Consider the following 22,747-nt stretch of genomic DNA (forward strand, 5'->3'; position numbering starts at 1 on the left):
GGGCGCCACAGACGTGACCTTGGCGGAGGATGGGGAGCCAGCTGCGCGCGGGCGCCGAGGCTGGGCCTCTCTGCTGCCCCAGCCGGGCCCAGGCGCCTTCCCGCGGAGTCCTGGGGGGCAGGCAGGGGTGGCGGTGGCGGCCGGCGGGGCTGGACCGCCTGCGAGCCGGAGGCGCAGTGCACCCCGGCCGCGCTCCCCAGGGCTGGGCGGGCGGCCCCGGCCGCGGCGGTCTCCCTGGGCGGGCCGGAGGCGGCCCCGGGGCGCTGGGGAGTTTGCGGGGAGCCCCGGGGGAGGAGCCTGCGGGGAAGCTGGGCCCGGATCCCGGTGGCGGTGGCCGGCCTTTCTCTCCCTCGGCCTCAGCCCTGGCCTCGGGTCCTCGGCACAGATTGCTGAGATAATGGTATCGACCTGCATTCTGTTTTCCTTTAGTTTCTTGATTTGTTTTCATTCTAAAGAGTTTGCCCGGCGACTTTCAGCACATAACCCCACACAATTCATGGGATCCCAGAAGACATCACCTGGGATCCCATGATCCCGGGTGGCTGGGGCGAGCCGGGCCAGAAGAGTTAGCCAACAAACAGGAAGAGTGGAGGTCGGGCTGGGCTGGACTATGTCGGGCTTGCTCTCGGGATATGGGAAGAGGACGTGGTCAGTGCTACACTTGGACTCCTGGAAGGGGGACAGCCTCAGGCCAGGAGGGTTGGGGGCCCGGGAGTACTTCGCGGCCTGGGGCACAGCCCCTCCTTCAGTCAGTGGCCTGGAGGGCGGGCGGGGTGGGGGGGTAGTACCTGTGCGGCACTGTGGGGTGGCCTCCGCAGGCCGGCGGGCAGGCCAGGATGAGGTGAATTAGACCTGGCTCTTAGGCGCCTGTATCAGTCCCCTGCCAGGCACTGAGGAAGCCCCAGCCCCACGACTCCCACACCAGTGAGTGGGCCAGGGAGATAGGGGTCACTCCCTCTGCGAGAGAACGGCTGAAGTCCGTTCATCTTGGTGAATCTGCAGGAAGGTGAAGAGGCCTGGGAGGTTGTTCTGCTCTTTTCTTCCCCATCAGCCTCTTCTCAGTGGAGACTTACTTCCCATTGGCCCTAGTGATGGTGACCTACGACCTTTGAACTTCCTAGAGAAAGAACTTCCCAAAGAGAGTTGAAGGCACCGTAGAGAAAAGCGGTTTCTGCTCCTTTCAGGGTACTGCCTGGTGCAAAAGTGCAGGTCCCTCATCTGCCTGCCTTGAAGACCAGGTGGGACACCCCACAGACCTGGCTCAAATGGACTTCCTTGATGTTGACTCTGGACAACCCTGTTTCAAACTGGGCACGCAGTGGGACCGGAAGCCCTTGGGCCCCCGGTTGAAAGCCCTTGTGGTGCTGATTCAGCAGTTTGGGTTGAGGCCCTTCTGTAGTAGGGGTGGAAATACTTGGGAGGAGTCACAGGTCTGTCTACTTTTCATGATCTGGTGTGAGGAAATTGTTAGACATGCGAGGCTGAACTATATGAAATGGAATATTTGAAGATCAAGGGGGTAGAAACAAACACTTGCATGATTCACGTGAAGGGCAATGGTGGGGCTGATCGGATCTGTGTGCTGTGCTTGCTGCAGTTGGTAGTCCCTACACCTGCTCCCTTGAGGGCTTTTTGGTGGTGGTGGTGTTTTTGTTTTGTTTGTTTTGATACTGGGGATTAAATCCGGGGCGCTCAACCACGGAGCCCCTTCTCATCCATTTTTTATTTTTTTTTATTTTGAGATGGAGTCTCACTAAGTTGCTGAGGATGACTTTGAACTCTGAATCCTCCTTCCTCAACCTCCAGAGTTGCTTGGACTGCTGGTGTGCACTGCTGCTCCCAGTCCAGTTCTCTCCTTTTTAACTTAAAGCCTTAACTCCTCCTTCTGCAGACCTGAGGCCTTCCAGGGTAAACCTAACCCTAACCCTCTGAGCAGCGGTTTCTGGGGCTCAGTTATTCTCCTGCACCTGCTTTCCTTCAGAGGAACATTGTTTCTGCTTCTGCAGGCCTCTTCTTACACTTCTCCTGGGCTTCCTTGGAATTTCTTCTATTCTGTATCAATCCATAAGCAATGTTGTTATACAGTGTGTGTTGTTAACAGATTTAATGTAGTTCATTCATCTTTTTTTTTTCCATTTTGTGGTGGTAGGGATTGACCTAGGGCCTTACCGTGCTAGGCAAGTGCTCTACCACTGAGCCACATCCTCAGCCTCTAGTTCATTCACATTAAATACACATGGTATGTTACCCTATATGAGGGACAGTTAGATTCTTTTTTTTTTTTTTTCTGTACCAGGGAAGATGATGATGATGATGATGATTTTTTTTGTACCAGGGATTGAACCCAGGGGCGCTTAACCCTGAGTCACATCCCCAGCCCTTTTTTATATTTTATTTTGAGATAGGGTCTTGCTGAGTTGCTTAGGGCCTCCCTAAATTGCTGAGGCTGACTTTGAACCTGCTATCCTCCCAATCCACTGGGATAACAGGTATATGCCACCACACCAGGCCCTTTTTATTTTTATTTAGAGACAGGGTCTTACTAAGTTGCCTAGGCTGGCCTGAAACTTGTAGTCCTGCCTCACCTCCCAAATCGCTAGGATTATAGGCCTGCCTGAGCCTGGTTTTCCTACTTTTTCACTATTGCTCAAGTGCTACAGTAAATATCTTTTTGAATCTCCCAGTTACTTTCAAGAGTTTCTCTTGTGTAGAAGCAAAAGTGAAGCAGAATTAAAGGCTGGGTCACAAGGCATGTGACTCATCACATATTCTATTGTGCTGGATATTGACATAGTGCACTCCTGGGTGACTGTCTTAGTTTGGTGTTTGTTGTTGTTCTTGTTTTGTGGGTTTTTTTTTTTTTTTTTTTTTTTGGTACTGGGGATTGAACCCAGGGGCACTCAACCACAGAGCCCCATCCCCAGCCCTTTTTTGTATTTTATTTAGAGACAGGGTCTCACTGAGTTGCTCATTGTCTTGTGGTTGCTGAGGCTGGCTTTGAACTCCTGATTCTTGTGCCTCCTCCTCCCAAGCTGCTGGGATTACAGGCGTGCACGTGCACCTGCACCTGCACCTGGCTTGTCTCAGTTTCACTCCCAGCAGTGTGGAGGTTCCTGTTCCTTCTATTCACCAATACTAGCTCTTACCAGATTTCAGTTTTTACCAATCTAGTAGGTTTGAAATGGTACCTGTTTTAATTTCCCTGACTAGAAATTCAAGTTTTATTTTTTGCCCTAGAAAAGCATCAATAATAGTGAGGCTTTCCCTGTTTTGTTGTTGATCATTGGTAGCATTTGTGCGTTTTTGTTTCCAAGACAGATTCTCACTAAGTTGCCTAGGCTGTCCTCAAACTCAAGCCCCTGCAGCCTCAGCCTCCTGGGTAGCTGGGATTACAGGTGTGTGCCACTGTGCCTGGCTCCCTTTGTGTATATATTTACTTATTGTTTGGGAATTAAGCCCACCCAGGGATGCTTTACTGCTGAGCCACATCCTCAGTCTTTATTTATTTATTTATTTATTTATTTTAAGTCAGAATCTTGCCTGAGTTGCTAGGGCATTACTAAGTTGCTGAGGCTGGCTTCAAATTTGTAATCCTCCTACCTCAGTCTCCTGAGTTGCTGGGATTACAGCCACCATGACTGGCTCCTTTGTGTGTTTTGATGTGTTTGTGAACAGCTAACCCTCACAGAGTTCTTTAGGTCCTGACCTAGGTGTCTGAACTGTGTAGTTAGGTCACGTTTTCTCATTTGTGTGTGAGGTTTAGGGATGCAGTCTTACTCTTTACAGACAAGAAAGCTGGGCCACCCGCAGTCTGCAGCATGAGTTGCATCACTTAGAAGACTGTGGTAGAATTTCATCCCTGACAGTTAATCTGCCCTGCTCAGGTAGGTGCGCTCCTTCACAGATTGTTCATGGTCTTCTCTCAATCCTTAGTTTTTCCCACCTGCAAAGTAGAAGCCTTATACAAGACTGGGGTCCTTTTCTAATTATGAATGCTGGGTGCTGAGAAGGACACGTGGATTTCAATTCGAACCCTTATCTCTCTTTACCAGGCCAGTAACTTCTTTGGTCTGGTGGAGATAATCTAATGTTATCAGTAAGCAGGGCTGGCTGAGCATTGGACTGGCACCACCTAGGTGGTAGAGCCCTCGAGAACAGGCAGATATTCTGCCTCCCAGCCTGGGTGGGGTCAGGCTGCTCCATGACCCTCTGACCTGCTGTCCTGAACTTGGGCGGGGCATGTCACAGAGGAGTCACATGGCTTCCTGCTTACACAAGTCCTGGGGTCGGGGGTAGAGGCTGCCAGCCAAGGCCTCCTTCAGTCAAGGGTGTGTCAGACCAAGTCAGAGTTCCAGAGCCCTCTGCCCCTCATTCTTGGTTTACTTGAATCCACTGGGGTTTTGGCAGTAAGTTGGTCAAGTACGTCAACACGTAGGGCCTCGTCATCAATAGTGGAATAGTCATAATTTTTCACTCAAATTGGGATACTTTTGAAAATAATTCTTCTGGGGCAGCAAGTGTTCACTGCCCTGCAAGCAGGAGATGCATATTCAGCTATCAGTGGAGAGGGGGTTGAGGTTTCCTGGTGCAGGGGGGCCCCTCCTTCCCTCTCAGGTCTGCCTGGTAAGAACCATCTGTTCCTACTCCTGTACTACTCCCCGCCCCCCGCCAGGGGACAGCAGGACCCAGCTGCGGGGCACACCTTTCTTTTGCTGGCTTTCATGTCCAGCAGTCCCAGCCCCCAGCCAGCCAGGAAGCTCAGTGTCGCCTGCCCCATCCTCAGGGAGCTGCCCTGTCCGGCCAGCTGAGAGGCATAGACACTAATCTCATTTAGATCTCAGAGGCTCTCTAAAAGCTCTGCAATATGCCCACTTTAGAAACAGGCCTGGGTAATGTAGCGCCCCTGTCAGCATCTCAGAGCTGGGAGAGAATCTTCCAGAACGTAACCAGAACATTGTTCAGTAAGACTGTCTGGTTTCCCACCAACAATAAACATTTCTTGCAACTGCTGAGGGCCTTTGTGTGTCCACTGTTCTGGTCCGAGGGTGGTGATTTTCTTCCTTGTGCAGGGTGTGGGTTTGCAGTGGCTGATCTTCAGTTCCCACTTGTGGGCATTGTAGCCGGACGTTTCCAGGCGTGTGGGAGAGTGGCTTGAGCAGGCTGGCCCTGCTGCACCTGGTGTGAATGATTGACTTATTTTGGAAGTTGACTGGCAAGTGGGTGGCGTGTGAAGTGTCTTAATGGCCTGAAGGGTTCAGGTGACATATGGAACCTTCTTCCTGGTTCCCATGGAGTCTCCAGGACTAGATAGTGGTGCTGCTGGTCCCTGGCTTGGATGCCTTTTCTGGGCCAGGCAGAAGTTAGCCACATCAAGCCTGGCTCCAAGGGGCTGAGAGGCCACTGCCTGCTCATAGGGAGAGAGATGAGGCCAAGGGCTGGGATCCATGTGTGCGCGAGGGCGCGGGCGCTGCAAGGGCTGTACCACTGAGCTGCACCCCCAGCCTGTTTGTATCTGAATTTAAACGTGATCAACCAAGAATTCCTTTAGGAGCAAAGACATAAAACACCAAAGACCACATCAAGGCTGTGATTCAGAGCAAAGAAGGAAGGCTCCTGGGCCTCCAGTGGGTCCTTGAGGTTACCCTCTCCCTTGCCCCAGGCTGCTCCAGCTTTGAGGTATAAATAACTGGGTGAGCTGAAGTGGAGCGGCAGTGCGGATCCGCGCCGTCTTGTTTTGTGGGTGTACTGAAGAGGTTGGAACTTGAACAGCTGCCTTTAATGATGGTGAGAACCAAGCCAAGTTTTTATGGAAGAGAAAGAAACGCTTAATATTCTCTGTCCCGGTCCCACCAAGTCTTCACCCTCCTCCTCATTTCCCACCTTCCCCTGATGCAGTGGCTCTGCCATCTCCAGGCACAGTCCTGGTTTGTGGTTACTTCAGAATGTAGGCACTGATGGTGCATCTGTGTTTTCCCACGGTCCTGGGGAGCGAACCCAGGGCCCTCTACCACTGAGCTACATCCCGGTCCCTTTATTTCGAGACAGGGTCTTGCTAGGTTTCTGAGGCTGTCCTTGAACTTATGATCGTCCTACCTCAGCCTCCTGAGTTGCTCGAATGTAGACCTGAGCCACCACCACCCCTGGCTGAAGCCTCTGGACTCTTTAGAGACCCCTGGAAGAGGTCTGCCGGATTCATAGCACCGCTGGGCAGAAGAGCAGGATATTAGGGAAAAATCTGCTCTGGGTGTCCGTTCACTTTTTCTGATCTGGAAATTTCAGGGGCCTATGGCCTGTCCCCCTACGTCCTTCAACAGAGGACTCTGTAACAGTGGAGGGGAGCTTTCTTCCTCAAGCTCGCTGGCAGCCCAACTCTACTCTTTTAGGATGGCAGGACATACATAAGGCTCCCTACGACTTGGCATTAGCTCCTCTCCTGACGTCCATTCCATCTCCTTCCAGAGTCCCAAACTTCACATTTGTCCTGGGAAGCCATTAGGGTGTCTGGGGAACAGTTTTGCTGTGGGAGTGGATCACTTGACCACAAACCCTTTCTTTACACATGACAGCATTCTTCAGGACACCAGTGGGATGTATGAACCATTGAGTGCTACACGGGCTTGGCCAGGGGAGGAAGGAGGGCCTGATCTTGTCACCAGAGACTGACTTGGAAAGGGTGGGGGGTGCAGTGGATTCCAGATCTTGCTGGGAAGCCCATTGACCGGGACTAGAAATAACAGTAGCCCACAGCTTGCAAGTGTGTTCCTCCTGTTTGGGCCCCCTCCCCTCCTGAAATAAGGACTTTCTATTCATCTTGTGTAATTTTTAAAAATCACTGAATTGAGAAATAAGAGGAAAGCATTTGCCTGAACTAGGGGAAGTGAAAGTGGATTGCTGTTTTGGCAAAGACCTTGGAACCCCTGACAGAGTATTAGCAGCTGAGCTTGTCTTTCGCACCCTTGCGCATTCCCAGAGGGATTGCCATTTGAGCAGCGTTGGGATAATGGAAGTTGGCTACTCACTAGAGTGAAACTGCCCCTGCTCTCAGGGTATCTGTCTGTTCCACTAGGAGGGGACATTTGGCTTCAGAGATGGGCTCTCAGCAGTATCAGAATCCTTAAAATGTAGAGGTTCGCTGAGGTTGGAACCCAGGGGCTTTTGTTTGTGTGTGATGGTTTTGGTGGGTTTTGTTGTTGTTGAGGTTTTTTTGTTGTTGTTTTGGTAGCACCAGGGATTGAACCCAGAGATGCTCTGCCAATAAGCTACAGCCCCAGCTCTTTTTAAATTTTGCGACAGGGACTTGCTAATTGTGATCCTCCTTACACGGCCTACCAAGCAGCTGGGATCAGTGTGCGCCACTGGGCCCGGTTTAGAAGCTTGTTTTAATGCAGATTCTTCTGGCAATGTGGAGGTATTTGGGGTAGGTTTGGGGTAAACTGGAGTCACCTGGCCCATGCTAGAGGTGGGGAAAAGGGGAGGAGAGAAGGGGAAATGGAGCCTGTTGGAGTGAGCAGCACTGCACTCTTTTGTGTGTACACCCGGCACCACACAGGGGCTTCTGCCCTGCCTCGGTTCACATACAGCTGCCAACAGAGACATGGTACCTACTAATCCACTTCATGGGTGGTGAAACCGCGGCTCCGTAGAGGTTGGTGCCCCCAGTGCCAGTTAGTGGTGGAGCTGAGGCACAAATGCAGGTCTCCTGCCTCCACACCAGGGCTTGTCCTCACCACCAGGCGACAGCAGCTGGTAGCCCCCCGAAGCCTGTGCCACAGGTACAGGGCTGAAAGGAGTCTTCTTCCAAGTGCTTATCCTGCTGTGAGTGGGCTGGGCGCTGGGTGGTCATGCAGCTCACAGGAGCATGGGGAGGAACAGTGGGACCAAAGGAAGAGGAGTGAGCACACGGGTCTCCCTGCTGGCAGAGTGCCAGGGGGGCTGCAGGAACTGGGGGCCACCTGGGAGATGGGAGTGCCTGTGCTCTCTGCCACCACAGAAACCAAAGAAATCCCATTTTAAAATTTAGGTTGCCATGGAAATGATCCTCTCCTTCTCTTGGCTTATGGTTTCCCATCTCAGCAGATGCCGAGCCTCCCGGGGGCACCTGGGGACACTCGTTCTCCATATACAAGAGATGAGAGAACAAGCCTGGCGACCTGTCATCTGTTCATCCAGACTCCCACTTTCAAGGAGTGGACACTGGTGTTTCTGCACCAGTGCCCACTGTCTTGAGAAAAGATTAAAATGCCAGTGTAAGTCAGAGGGGCCCGACTTTTGCTGGACACATTTACCTCAATTTGCAGGCCATGTGGCCGGCTGGCACGTGATCACATGAGAAGGCAGCCTCCCCATGAGTCACTGGAAATGGGGACATTAAGGGCATTGAGCAGGCAGTCTTTAGGGAGGAAGCCTCATTGGTGGCAGAGGATGATTGAGAATGCATTTGGAGATTATTACAGAATTGATCGTTTACCAACTTGGTGACTCAGGGTCTTTGGCAGCATTGCTACGATCCTTCCTAAAAGAAACAAGAGTTTGAAATGCAAGAACATGTTCATTTTTTTTTTTTTTAAGAGGTTTTATTTAGCTCACAGTTTTGGAGGCTGAAAGTTCAAGACCAAGACCAGGCAGCTCTGGCGAGGACCCTGTTGGCCTGGGCTACCCCACAGCAGATGGCATCATGGTGGCATCGTGTATGATAGGGAGAGATTACATGGCTAGAGGAGAAACCAGAGACTGGAGCAGAGCCCACTAAGACCTCCCACCTGCCCCACCTCCTGTGTGTCACACGACCTCCTCACATGGCCACACTGAGGCCAAGCTCCTGCAACATGGCCCTTTGGAGGACACACTCAGACCATAGCAGTATGGTCTCCTGGCACAGTTACTGCTTTTGTATATTTTCTTTGACTTTTTTCCCCCATACTGGGGCTTGAACCCAGGGTTTTGAGCACCCACCACTGGGCTGCACCCCCAGCCGCCGCTGCCATCAGCATCATCTTCATCATCGCTGTTTTATTTTGAAACAGGATCGTGCTCATTGCCAGGCTGGCAGCTTTTGTGCTGCTCCTGCCTGGGCTTCCCAAGTATGCTGTGCCACTAGGCCTGGCTGCGCCTCTCACATCTTGCCCGAAGCTGCAGGACGGCACCTACCCATGCTCCCTGCTTAACAGGCCCACCTTACTAATGGTCTGCAACTCACTTTTCCACATAACAGTAGGACCTGGGCACTTTTGCTCTATCAGTACGATATGATTCAGCTAGTTCACTTTTCAGCGACTGCTTTGTAATCTACCTGGCCATTCACCATGATTTAACAATTACCTGCTATTAGACATTGACTCTGTTTCTGGTCTTATCGAGAGAGTTATTTAGTGAGCAGCTGTGTGTGTGCCTGTGTCTTTTCACTTGGACGATAGTGTATCTGTATAGTAACTTTCTAAATGTCAACCTGTGTGAGTCACAGCACACAGGTTTAAAAGTTGGCAGGCAGCCATCGTGGTGGCACATGCCTGTGATCCCAGCTACTTGAGAGGCTGAGCAGGAGGCTTTCGAGTTCCAGGCCAGTCGGGGCAACTTAGCAAGACCCTGTCTCAAAATAAAAGATAAAAGGTCTAGGGTGTGCTCAGTGGAAGAGCACTCCTGGATTCAGTGCTCAGTGCCACACACGCGTGTGCACACACCCACACACCAGAAAGTAACGATAGCGATCCATGTGCCATCCTGGAGGGCCTCCACAGAGCTCTTTCCAGAACATCTCTCTCTCCTCACATGTGTATTCTTCCAGAAGAATCATTCTTGCACTTGTTGGACTGTTAGTTATTCACATGTTCACGGTCAGAACCCTGAGCGTGGCCTGCCCTCTCTGCCAGCTGACACAGTGGGCTTGAGTTAAGCCATGGTGAAGTTTGACTCTTCCCTGTGCGGGTCTCCTTGTGAGGCGGTGTTGCACTGACACTAAGTCACAGGCCCTTCGGGGCCTTTGCCACAGCCTGACCTTGAGGAGGTAGAGCCTGCTCTCAGGAGCCCCGGGGACCAGCCGCCCAGCCCACCCACGCTCCCCACCCAGGCCCTCGCCAGGCCGCAGGTGTCGGCCAGGAAACACTTGCTTCTGTTAGCTCCTTGCCCGAGAGGGTGATTCATGTTGAGCTGGAAGTCGCCGGCCTCCTGACTCATGCTGGTGTCCTCGGATGAAGGGCTGAGGTGGGAGGTGTGGTTTCTCAGAAGGCCCATCTCCGAGGCTGGAAGCAGAGCCCTTGGCTGACTGGGAAAACCCGCTGGGCTCGCAGGAGCCAGGTGGCTTGCGGAAGCTGCTTTTCTGTCGTCTCCACTGTGACTGGCAAGGGCCACGCTTGTGTTTGCCTGCCCCGTTGGCCCTTCCCTCAGGACATGGTCACACATGAATCTTTCAGATCACTCACTTTGGGAAGGCCTCTCCAATTCTTGAACAAATCCATGCAGTTCAGACGTAGCAGAGAGGGCCCTGGGCTCAGTTTAGTCACGCACGGCACAGCCCCCGGACTGTCTGTGTCCTCATGTTGGCCATCAGGCATGGCGGGAGCATGGGCACAATGGAGGAGGCTGTGGACACCGTAGACCCCTGAGGTCCATCTGCCGTCACCCCAGGCTTCACCAAGGGGCCAGGATGAGAGCCTTGCTGTCTGCCCGAGGAGCGCCCTGGTGTGTAGCGTGGGACCCATCATAACTCCCCCCGTCCTGTCCTTTCCAGGTGGGTTCGGGATCCAGTTTCCAGAATGTGGTGGCCTTTGGCCTTTCTCTGCTATCTACTGGTGCTGACCAGAGCCCAGGGCAGAACTTCTTTCCACCCGCTGTCAGACGAACTGATCACCTACATCAACAAGCAGAACACCACGTGGCAGGTAGGCTGCGGGGCTGCTTCCTGTGTCTGTCCTTATGTCACCTTGGGGGTTGGCCTATGCACTCGGATGGCTCCCAGTGGGGCCACAGGACCTTCTGTGTGAGAAAGTTAAAGCGTAGGATCATGGTCGCTTCCTCCCTCCCTGTGCACCGTGGGCATGGGAACAGGCATGAGCGAGTGTCCCCAGGTAGGCCGAGGCATGGAGGAGTAGGTGAGTTCCCAGCCCTCCACAGCCAGGGAGCCCGAGAAGCCCGCAGTGGAGGCCCCTGGGCTCCATCAGTGCCCTCTCCTGCTGATCCCTGAAGACTGTGGGAACCAAGAAATGAGGAGTGAGCCGTGTGCAGGGCGGGGGGTGGGGCACGGGGTCTCCTGTCAGCAGATGGAGAAGGCACCTGGTTTGGGAGCTGCACTCTGCCCATGGGCTGCTCTTTTGTCTCCCTGGCCTTCCCTGAGGAGGACCCTGTGTCTGGGCAGCGTGCCCGCCTACCCCATGCCAGCAACCTCTGGGTTGGTAGGTGACAGTCACAGGCATGGCTCTCTTCCAGGCGGGACGCAATTTCTACAATGTGGACGTGAGCTACCTGAAGAGGCTGTGTGGCACCTTCCTGGGTGGGCCCCGGCTGCCCGAGAGGTGAGTGCTGTGCCTGGAGAAGCCCTGGCTCTCAGCCTGTGGGCCACAGGCAGCCATGAGGGACCGTGGAGGGGGAAAGGGAGCCGCCCTAGGTCCCCCTCAGAGCTGCCCAGACACCTCCAGGTACAGGGTACCTCCGGCCAGTGTGGGCATCTCCAAGGTGTCCTAGAGCCTGGGACAAGGCTCCAGGATGGCAGATGGGTCTCAATGAACTCCATTTTGAAAAATCTAAATCTTAAGAAGAGCCAGCCACAGGATCTGCCCTTGTGTTTCCTTTTCCTAGAACACGGCCTAGGGCATTTTCATGGAGCTGTTACTCCCAGCAGCCATTACAGGTGGCTGCCTGAGGGTGGGGTGGTTGAGGTCCTGACTTCACTGTTTACAGGAAGGCAAGGGTAATTCATCATTTCTATTCCAGCCTGAGCTCTTAGGGCTATAAGAAGAGCACAGTTTTCATTTTTAGCCATTCCAAGTCGGAAAGTGGGAAGTGGACTGCATCCATTTGGAGAATCGCAGCGAGATAGATAGGAAAAGTGAAGTTGTAGGACTCCTTGGGGCTGAGGATGTAGCAGTGACAGGATGTGTTCCCCACACATTGGAGAACTTTAATGTTTTTTTTTGTTTTGTTTTGTTTTGCGGGCGGGTACCAGGGATTGAACTCGGGGCCACTCAACCACTGAGCCACATCCCCAGCTCTATTTTGTATTTTATTTAGAAACAGGGTCTCACTGAGTTGCTTAGTGCCTTGCCATTGCTGAGGCTGGCAAAAGCGTGATCCTCCTGTCTCAGCCTCCCGAGCCGCTGGGATTACAGGTGTGTGTGTCACGCCTGGTGAGAACTTGAGTGTTAAAGACTGTGAAACCTAGGGTGGGGCACATCTGTCTTGGCATACAGCTAAATGACTCTTTAAGGAAAAGAGAAAAAAGAATGAATCCCAGATACTTTTCTACTCACAGCCAGTGTCGTCTTGTTCCAGTACACCTCTTATGTGAAATGAAAACCCAGAAAAAAAATCACAAAAATAAATTTTAAAAATGGTTTAAAGCATCTAGACAGATGTTTATGATTAAAGGTGGGTAGAGGAAGCAAGAGACATAGAACTGTTGAAAAATATCAAACGAATCTAGAAAGAAGCGTACAGAATGCCAGATTGCATTGAGCCATGGGATCAAGTTCTGTGTTACAAGATTCCTAGCGCACCTCTGCGATCCCAGGGACCCGGAAGGCTGAGGCAGGGGGATAGCAACTTAGCGAGACCCTGGCTCAAAGGGAAAAAGTAAAAATGGCTGGGGATGCAGCTCAGTGGCAAAATGCCCCTGTGTTCAGTTCCCACTACCAAAAAACCAGACCGTGAGGGGAACTTCTGCACATCTCAGCCCTCACTTGCTCTCTTGGTGCAGCCCTTAACCAAGAAGCCTTTGCATCTTGGGGGGTGAATTGCAAGGTGACAGTTTGTAATGAAGACCTTCCTTTGTCCAGAGTTCGGTTCGCTGAGGACATCAATCTGCCTGAAAGCTTCGATGCTCGGGAACAGTGGCCCGACTGTCCAACCATCAAAGAGATCAGAGACCAGGGTTCCTGTGGCTCTTGCTGGGTAAGACCCAGTTGGCTAGGATTGCTGCAGGAGCAGAACGGGTGGGGGAATGGTCAACAGTCTGGGGAGGGATCAACTGTGACCAGGCAAGTGACGTTAACTTTCAGATTCAGTTCCCATCAGTCTAATGATGGTGTCATGGTCAGGAGTTGTGGCGAGGATTGGGTGGAGAAATGAATGGGCTGTGTGCCCTGCAGAGGGCGAGTCCCTGTATACACGGGCAGCGCTGGCCACTACTCTGCTTCCTGAGTGTCCCATCTCTGTCAATGAGCTTGTCCTTGTTTTTGAGTTGTGGTAAAATACATATAGCAGAAATTGCCACCATCTTAACATTTTTTGTGTGCAGTTCAGTGGCGTTAGTATGTGGGCACTGCTGTGCAGCCACCACACCCTCTCCCAGAGCTCCTTTCACCTTGATGTCGGGGCTGCCGCCAACACAGACTCCTGCTGCACCCCAAGCTCCTCCTCTAGGTGAAACCAGGCAGTATTTGAGCTGTGTGTTTGTGTTTGCTTCAGAAGTGAGCTGAGTCCCCAGGTAGAGGCTCAGGTGGATTGGTCTTTGCTTGGAAGCTGAGTTGGAGTCACACGTGGCTTTGAGAGAGACTGGCCATCCACGAGGTCTGCAGACCTCTCTGGTGATGGCGGGAGATGCCACAGGTCGGGCGTGGCAGCGGCCTCACTGGGCAGGACTTGTTCCCGCAGGCATTTGGGGCTGTGGAGGCCATGTCTGATCGGATCTGCATCCACACCAACGGGCACGTCAGTGTGGAGGTGTCTGCAGAGGACATGCTCACCTGCTGTGGTGGCCAGTGTGGGGACGGGTGAGTCTTGGGCCCCTTTACACAGAGGCCTGAGTGCAGAATGACACTGAGGACTTCTTAGGGGAGGGAAGGTGTTTCTTGGCTGAGACAGAGGAGTGGAAGCAGGCCCGGAGTGGCTGCCACTGTCTGACCTACAGAGCTGGGCGAGGGGAGGGTCCTGGCACAACATGGTCTCAGAAAATGCCGTTAAATTTCTGAACCTGGGACTGGTGTTTCCTCACTTGTTCCTTCTTCCTGTTCATGGAAATGTACTTGCCTTGGGGTTATTTTCTTATTTTGAATCAAGACAGTGGTCCCCAGGTGGATCGCACTGAGCTGTATCCCTAACTCAGGGGCTCACCAGTGCTAACGTCCGGCCTTGGGCCCACACCAGTGGTGCACATCCGTGGCTGCACATAGAAAGGCCCGAGTTACAGAAACGTGCCTGGGCCTCACTGCACACCAGTGAATCGCTCTCTGCCACTGGTGGGTTTTCCTAGTACATTCGTCCCTGCTTTCCCGCAGGGGATACGCTCCAGTACCCCTCATGGATGCCCAAAACCCAGGCTAGGACTGAACCCTGTATGTGCTGTTTTTTCCTATACATAAATTTAATGCTTTTTCCACCTTAACTAAGCACTTAGCACTTGCTATGCCCATAAGTTTTGCAGAGACAAAACCAACACAAATTTCTTTTTCTTTCGATATAATTTCAGGGATAAGAGACTTGGGAATCTCAGCATCTGATTTTTTTTTTTTTCTTATTAAGTTCAGAACTTTTCACTTAAATAAAGCACTTTATGGCTTCTCTTTGGCCTACTGGGATTGTCAGCATTGTCACTCTTGGGCTCTGGGGCCACTGTTAAGTAAAATAACTTGAACACAAGCATTGTGAAAAGACCTGGGAACCTGATAACCAAGACAGCTACTAAGTGCCTGATGGGCAGGTAGTGCATGCAGCACAGATACTCCAGACAAGGGCATGATTCTCATTCCGTGCCAACTGGAGTGGCATGGTGTGAGATTTCATCACGCTGGTCAGAACAGTTTATAATTTAAGACTTAGGAAATGAAGGAACTCCCCATTGAACATTTTAGACCACAGTTGGTGGCACAGGTAACTGAAACCTCAAAAATCAAAAACTACAGTTGAGGAGGTTGGAGCTCCTCTACCTCAGGGAATTATAATATCCTGCCTGGTTGAAAACCACCATTCCAGAAAGAAGGAAGCCTAGAGCCTAGTTTGGTGTAGACATGAATGTAAGAGTCCTGTCTTCTGGGGGGGGGTTTATGGGAAGGGATGGGAGCCTGGTCGGATGCCTGAAGAAGTAAGTTGAGGGAGGGTGACGGGGGGTTGGTGGGCTCTGGGAGGACAGTCATGCCAGTGCTAGGGCATGTGGACCCAGGCAGTGGTCTGTGCACAGCCGGAACTTCTCTTACACTGAATTTAACAAAAGGTTCTTTTTCTAGCTGTAATGGAGGCTATCCGTCTGGAGCTTGGAACTTCTGGACAAAAAAAGGCCTGGTTTCTGGTGGCCTGTATGACTCCCACATAGGTGAGTGTGATTCCTGTCTGCCAGAGGGTTCCATAAGCCCTGCGTCAGGACGGCTTTGGTTTCTGTTATGAAGGACCGTGGAGGGCAGAGGGCTGGGCAGGAAGACGGACACAGATAAGGCAGCCCTCCAGACAGGGTCAGCCCCAGGTCAGGGCTGCAGGCATGGGCTGGCCTGTGTCCAGTCCTTCCTCCTGGCCTGAGGGCCTTTCGGTGGTGGTTGTAGGCTGACCCCCCTCGTCCACTCTGTCCATCAGGCTGCAGACCCTACTCCATCCCTCCCTGTGAGCACCACGTCAACGGTTCCCGGCCCCAGTGCACAGGGGAGGGGGACACTCCCAGATGCAGCAAGAGCTGTGAGCCCGGCTATGCCCCATCCTACAAAGAGGACAAGCACTACGGTAAGGTGGGCTGGGATCTGCCACAAGCCAAAGGGAGGCAGAGACCAGGGCCATTAGATCCTAGGGTCCAGGAACACTGGGAAGGAGGAAGGAACAGAAGTTCCTCGCCTCACACCCCCACACTCTGCCTGCTCCACCCCAAATCCAGCTTCAGCCCTTTTGAGCTGCGAGAGACCGAATCCCTTATTGTGTGAGTCGGTGGCCCGTCCTGGAGCACTGGGGTCCTCAGCCCCCTCCCATGCCACTCTGCCCAGCTCCCAGGCCCAGCTCACTCCTTAGGAAGCCTTTCTTGGCCTCCTGCTGTAAATCAGCACATAACTGCCTGGGGGAGCTGAGGTGGCACCCTCACCCCAGCTGGTGTGGTTCCCTCTCCAGGGTACAGTTCCTACAGCGTCTCCAGTAACGAGAAGGAGATCATGGCAGAGATCTACAAAAACGGCCCAGTGGAGGGCGCCTTCACCGTCTTCTCAGACTTCCTGACCTACAAATCAGGTGTGTAGGCAGCTGGGTGGAGGGTTCAGCCGGCAAGTGCTCAAGTGGGTCAGCAGGACTCACCCGGAGGAAGACCTGGGGCTCCTGAGGAGGAGGGCTGCCGGACCTCCCTTCGTCCACCCTCCTTCCTGCCAGTCACCTGTGGCTCCCGGCAGTCCTGTGGCCACTGCTTTCCACCTGTGCTGTCCTGGTTTCCTTCATCTCTGCACATAGTATCCCACATCCCTCTCCAGGAACTTGTCTGGCTAATTCCTCTTCATCCCTCCAAGCCCAGCTCAGCTCTCCTCTCTGGGACCTTCCCTCTCCCTGGCAGTGGTCCCTCCTGCCTTGGCCCGTGTCCTTCATCAGTCTCCACATTTGAACAGTGGGGACTGAGTGGCCTATTTCAATCATTTTTGGTTTTGTCTTTGCAAAGACCTAGTGTCACACCTGACATCCAGAGATGAGTAAAGGAAATACCTTGCTCTGGGTGGTGCCGAATGCTTCCCATTCCTGACCCTGTCCATGTCAGCTCCTTAGAAGCCCCCCATTCCAGGTGAACTGCCTTTGTTCCTACTTTTCTCTTATTTACATTCAACCAGATGTAATACCAGTGCTCTCAATTTGGAACAAAGGAAGATTATTTGGGCAAGAAAAATAAGTATTGTCATGAGGGCAATACTTACACAGTCCTCTGCATGTTACTAAAGATGTTTCTGATTTGACAGATGATTCATCTGCCAGGGAAGGCCTGACTAACCAGATCTCTGGGCTCCTTGGCCAGCATCTTTCCCATCAGCCAACACCAGTGACCCATCCTCCTCCCACCTCACCTCTCCAATGCACCCCAGAGCAGCAATTTAAAAACTCTTCAAGCTGTGTAAAACTCTTGACAGACAAACCCATAATTATACAGAATCCCAGGATGTAAAACAGATAATTGGTCACTCAGCAGTAAATTTCTTTTGTAAGTTAGTCATTAGAGAGAGCCACATGTGGTGGCACATGCCTGCAATCCTGATGGCTCCAGAGGCTGAGGCAGGAGGATTGAAAATTCAAAGATAGCCTCAGCAATTTAGCAAGGCCCTAAGCAGCTTATCAACACCCTGTCTCAAAATAAGAAGAAAAGGGGTGGGGATATGGCTCAGTGGTAGAGCATCGCTGAGTTCAATTCCCAGTACCAAAAGAAGAAAAACAAACAAAAAAAAAACTTAATGATTAGACCTTTTGTTTTTAAAATCAACCAACCAACAAATCTTTTTGTCGGACTCCATTTCAATATTTCACATAGTTGAGTGTGTTGGGCTTTTAAAAATGTATTTGGTACTGGGCACATGCTTTTAATCCCAGTTACTCGGGAGCCTGAGGCAGAAGGATCATAAGTTTAAGGCCAGCCTGGGCATGGTAAAATAATTTTTAAAAGTGCTGGAGGACCAACTTTATGCTTTGAATATAGCCCTTGATGCTCTGCTACTGCAGCTTATTTTCTAAATGGACACTTTCTTTCTCTTCCTCTCTCTCTGCTCCTCCCTAATCTCTGGGAAATGGGGAATTACCTTTCTTCCCCATTTTAGGCAGATTTATCTTTCCCTGAGTATGCACTCACCATAGAAAGGAAGTAATCCAGACTTTGGGGATGGTACCAGAAGCTCTCAGAAATGACTGTCTCACAAAATAACAAGTGAATTACAAATCCAAAGGAGAACATATGGAATGTGGCCTTTGAATCACCTCTTTAAAAGCCCCCTGTTCCTGCTGATGGGCAGAATCACAGCCTCGGGGACAGGACAGGAGTCCCCTGTGTTTCTCCTTTGCTAGCAAAGCAATAAATGTTCGTTTTCCTTTTTCTCAAAAAAAAAAAAAAATAGTGCTGGAAAGGTAGCACTTTTTAGCTCATTGGTGGAGAACTTGCGTAGCATGCATGAGGCCCTGGGTTCCATCCTCTACTGCAAGACAAAACAAAACCCAAAACCACGTGTGGATTATCTCCCTATATCACGGGAGCCCCTGGAGTCTTCTGATGGAGCAGTGGTGTTCTAGCCCTTTGTCTGTCTGTATTCTGTCGATGGAACCCAGGGTCTGGCTGGGAGGCCTGTCTCTGCTGCTGGGGGTGGCTAGCTGAGTCGGAGTGCTGTGGAGCGGGATGGTGGCCTGAACTTGGTCTGAACTGGCTTTCCCTTCCTCAGGAGTGTACAAGCATGTTGCTGGAGAGATGATGGGAGGCCACGCCATCCGCATCCTTGGCTGGGGGGTAGAGAATGGCATCCCTTACTGGCTGGTGGCCAACTCCTGGAACACTGACTGGGGTGACAACGGTGAGTGGCAGCCCCCTTCCTGCTGCAGATAGGGAGTCATGAGCCAGAACAGACTGGGTGCTGGTGGGCTGGGACTTCTCCACGTACGTAGATAGCCGCTGAGCCTGAGAGGGTGGTGTGCACCGGGCCGCGGCTCCAGGAAGCTCTGCACAGCAGCTCCCACTGGACCAGGCTGTGAAGGTGACCTGGGGTTGGTGAAAGTGCCTGGAGAGGGGAGGGCCCGGCTGCTGGGCCAGAAGCTGAGAGCACAGTGGTGCTGCAGGGGGCAGGTGACTCACTCTCAGTCCTTGGAGTGAGTCTGAATTATTGACAAGGATCAGAAATTAAGGCACACATTCAAAGCACCTTTCTTTCTGTTTCCAGGGTTCTTTAAAATCCTCAGAGGAGAGGATCACTGTGGAATTGAATCAGAAATTGTGGCTGGAATCCCACGCACTGAGCAATACTGGGCAAAGATCTAGTCTGCCGCAGGCCTGGCTGGCCAGTCCTGGGGGTTTCCCTAAACGTAGCCAACTGGTCTGGGGGTGTGAGACGCGGGCAAGAATGTCTTTTATTCTTTGAGTTCACATAAGGTACAAGAAGTTGTAGACAGGGTCTAAAGAACTGGATCAGGCCAAACTCACGCCTCCCGGTAGAACTGTCTTCCAAGGAAACGTGTCCATTCCTGCTCCCTCCCAGGCTGTTCAGTGGACAATGGCCACAGTGCACCCCGAGTCTTCCCCGTAGACTAGTGCTGTTTGTAGTGCCTGCTGCTCCGGCTCTGGCTGCAACACCCTCCCACCCCTCGTCCAGGCAGCGACAGACCCACCGGCTTTGGCTGCAGGCTTTCCAAAGGAAGGGTCTGTGGAGTACCTCTAAGCAAGCAGCCTTCTAGATGCCACAGGTCCATAGCAGGCATGGCGTGCAATCCTCTGGAGAAAGCCGCGTCGACCCAGGGCGCCTGCATCCATGGCCCTTGGTAGTGCTGTAAGCCCTCTCTGGTTCTGTCCTTGGCTGATTCTTTTTTAATAGAAGTTTTATTTTTTGTGCACCTCAGCTGATCATGTGAATGAACAAATCTAATAGCTGGAAGAGCTGTACTCGTTTTTACAGATTGTCTCCCAATGGTCTGGCTTAAAACAAATCAAGTGGTCATGATTTGCTGGCTGACCTACTGACCTTGACTACCACATTGAAACTAGTTTGGGAGAAATCAGCTTTTACTGTTTTTGAAAAATTACATCTTCACCCTGTCAATTTAACAAGGAATGACTGTGCCAATAAAAGGTTTCTCCTTTAATGAAATCTGCTGATGGTGCCTCAGTATCCTCCGGACGGGGCCCTGTGGTCCTGGCCTGTGCACTTGTGGTCTTTAGCCTTCTGGAAACTGCTTCGTGTTTTCAAGTCAGGGCATCTGTCTCTCCCTGGTTCCCTGTCATCCTCATCAACCCTTCTGTCTTGACAAGCTTGTCCCTGCTCAAAGGTAAGGACCTAGTTGTATTCCACTGTTCACCCACAAGCCCCACAATCTGCTGAGGTTTCAAGGTGCAGCACCATGTTGGTCTTCCAGATCAGGTTGTCCATTTCCCAGGAGACACGTCTCCCAGGGTGGAGCCAGAGCCTGTGTGTGGTGTTTTGAGTTCCCTTTTGTTCACTAGTTTATATTGCTGTCCAAGAACTACTCCTTTGCATAATCCTAGTGAAGCATCATAACCAAGTGCACCAGTTCTTGAGGGAACCAGAAACTACAATAATCAGCACTCATTCACCTGCCTGCCCATAGTTATTTCCCTTCCCCACCTGGGAAGCTTGTCTTCCAGTAAGTTAGGAATTAGAGGCTACATCAAATAAGCTCTTAAAAACCTGGTTTGCGGGGGGTGTGGGGGGGTGGGGGGTGGGTCAGTGGAAGAACTACCAGTGCGTGAGGCCCTGGGTTGATCCACACTGCAACAGCAACCTGGTGAAGGTTACAGAAGAGTTCGTGGTACTCTTTATAGTACTTAGAAAATGTTTCACAAGGTTATTCAAGCCACAAATTCCTAGTCACTTTTCTCCTGCAATTTCAAATATATTCCTGACCTCGGTGAGTTGCTAACAGTTCCGCTGGGCCCACGCTTCCGCTCCCGTTCTTCTTCCACCATGTAGCCACCTGCAACTCCATTCCCACCCGTGGAGCCAGCCAGGGTGTGCTTCATGAAGCACCAGAAGGCACTGGGACAGCATCGCACGTGAAGGCTTTACCGGAAGAACCTGCTCTGCAGTGTTTGGGATGGATCTCAAGGCTTCAGTCAGCCAGAAATGACCCCCTGGATCATGTCTGCTCCAAAGGTCCTCCTGGACGCCTGTCCACATGGGAGGACAGGCGGGACAGTGCCTTTTCGGTCTTCCCTGGAGGTCAGTCTGGGAGGGTTCCACCTTTCCTCTCAGGCCTCAGAGCACCGTCCTCTGGGAGCCTTGCCACTTTAATGGGCTGCAGCCCAGCTTCACTGCCTGTTAGCCAGTGCTAGAATGAGCGCCGCACTTGAGTGAGCATGCAGCCTGACCAGACGCGCTCATTCCTAGGGAGGTTGAAGTTTGAGGAACAATGCCTTTGAGCAGTGATCCTTAGCCTGATTTCTCCACCAGCCCGGTTCCTGTCACCTGAGAACTTAGGTTAGCAAATTCTTGGGCACCACACCAGGCTACTAGGTCAGAAAGTCTGTGGTCCCGGTGATCGGGTAATTGTGATTCACACTAATGTTTCAAAACCACAAACTTCAGAGCTCAAGTTTCCAAAACTGCCAAAAATGACTACCTCTCCCCCTACACACACCAGCGCCCCTGGGAAATGGCACAGTAGTTAACCATAGCGGTCAGGCTCCCACTCCCAGCTGTTGTTCATTTTAAATTCCGAGATTCTGATGGGCTGGGCGGAACACTCCACTGTGAACAGGAAACAGACCGTGTCGAATGCTGTAAGTGATACTGAAAAGTGGGGAGCAGGATGCCCAATTGTTTGAATCTTAGATGAATACTTACGTACAGTTATACTAAAAAAATAAAATTGAGCAGGACATGTGGCACATGGCTGTAATTCCAGTGGCTCCAGAGGCTGTCAGGAGGATCATAAATTCAAGGCCAGACTGGGCAACTTGGGGAGACCTCGTCTTAAAAAGGGCTGGGGATGTAGCTTAGTGATCGAGTGCCCTTGGGTTTAGTCCCCAGTTCTGGGGCAGGGGGGAATGCAACAACTTACCTTAAAATCCCAAGTCGAGTCTTGGCAAAGTACTTGCAAAGTATTTTGCGCCGGGCTCACAGCCCATTCTATTCCATACAGCAAGTCACCTTAACTAGCTTCAGCACTGATGACAAGTTGGTCCAGGGTTGAGCCTGAACAAACCAATTAACTATAAATCTTCATGGACCCAAACTTGAGCCAGGTGTCTCTAGTGGTCATAGAAAACCCGTTTCTGTAACAGTGCTAACCCAACATTACTTAGGAAAAACCCAAATTCAGTCGGTAAGTCACCTTACACGCAGTAGACTGGGACAAGAGGCTGTGCACACTGCAGTGCCCTGAGTGTCCTCCAGAGGTCTGTGTGCAGGAGGCTTGGTCCCCAGGGTAGTGACGTGGAGGTGGTGGGGACTCACCTTCAGAAGTGGTGAATGCTGATCTTCTAGAGTGAGTCTGTTATAAAAGAGCCCGCTGGGCCCTGACTCCCTCTCGCTTCCAGTCTCCCACCACTGTGATGCCATCCTCCAGGGGGCCCGGACCCCAGGCTGGACAGGCAGGGCCACCCAACCCTCACTTCCACTCTCCCGAACTGTGAGCATTTATAAAGAAGCCTTTCCCTTCCTCCTCTTGTGTTGCTGGGGCTCAAACCCTTGCTGGGTGAGCACCCCACCACGGGTCACATCTCCAGTCCTGAACTCCTTTTCCCACATACGGTACCCAGCCTCAGGCATTTTGATGATGTGACAAGAGAGAGCTATGCCTCACAGCAGTGCCGGTCATGCTGACTCTCCCAAAGGCTTTTCTGGAGAGACCCTTGGCGGGAACCATGACTTCCTTGCCCAGGCAAAGATGCAGTGAGACACGGCAGGAGGGAGTTTACACCAGCCCCGACTGTGCTGGAGTTAAGGAGGGCGAA

General features: G+C 51.9%; 1 protein-coding gene across 2 annotated transcripts; it reads left to right on the plus strand.

Annotated features, from left to right (window-relative positions):
- Positions 1-10,697: 10,697 nt before the first annotated feature.
- On the plus strand, positions 10,698-19,922 carry Ctsb (cathepsin B). Of its 2 annotated transcripts, XM_015499405.2 has the most exons (9): positions 10,698-10,874; positions 11,419-11,504; positions 12,984-13,098; positions 13,801-13,919; positions 15,369-15,454; positions 15,709-15,852; positions 16,228-16,344; positions 18,510-18,638; positions 19,002-19,922. In XM_015499405.2, the coding sequence occupies exons 1-9, from the start codon at positions 10,749-10,751 to the stop codon at positions 19,097-19,099; spliced, it is 1,020 nt and encodes a 339-aa protein (XP_015354891.1). In that variant the 5' UTR covers positions 10,698-10,748; the 3' UTR covers positions 19,100-19,922. The 2 variants fall into 2 exon arrangements, with proteins under 2 accessions (XP_015354891.1, XP_015354892.1); XM_015499406.1 differs by lacking the exons at positions 10,698-10,874; positions 11,419-11,504; positions 13,801-13,919 and having other exon boundaries at positions 13,025-13,098.
- Positions 19,923-22,747: the final 2,825 nt, after the last annotated feature.

The sequence above is a fragment of the Marmota marmota genome, unplaced genomic scaffold, assembly GCF_001458135.2.
Source record: "Marmota marmota marmota unplaced genomic scaffold, marMar, whole genome shotgun sequence".
NCBI lineage: Eukaryota > Metazoa > Chordata > Mammalia > Rodentia > Sciuridae > Marmota > Marmota marmota.

Bases quoted from the DNA above. Each gene is read 5' to 3' on its own strand.
- Ctsb (XM_015499405.2), top strand. From the start codon at position 10,749: ATGTGGTGGCCTTTGGCCTTTCTCTGCTATCTACTGGTGCTGACCAGA. The intron at 10,875-11,418 runs GTAGGCTGCGGG...GCTCTCTTCCAG, and splicing joins AGCAGAACACCACGTGGCAG to GCGGGACGCAATTTCTACAA. The intron at 15,853-16,227 runs GTAAGGTGGGCT...TTCCCTCTCCAG, and splicing joins CAAAGAGGACAAGCACTACG to GGTACAGTTCCTACAGCGTC.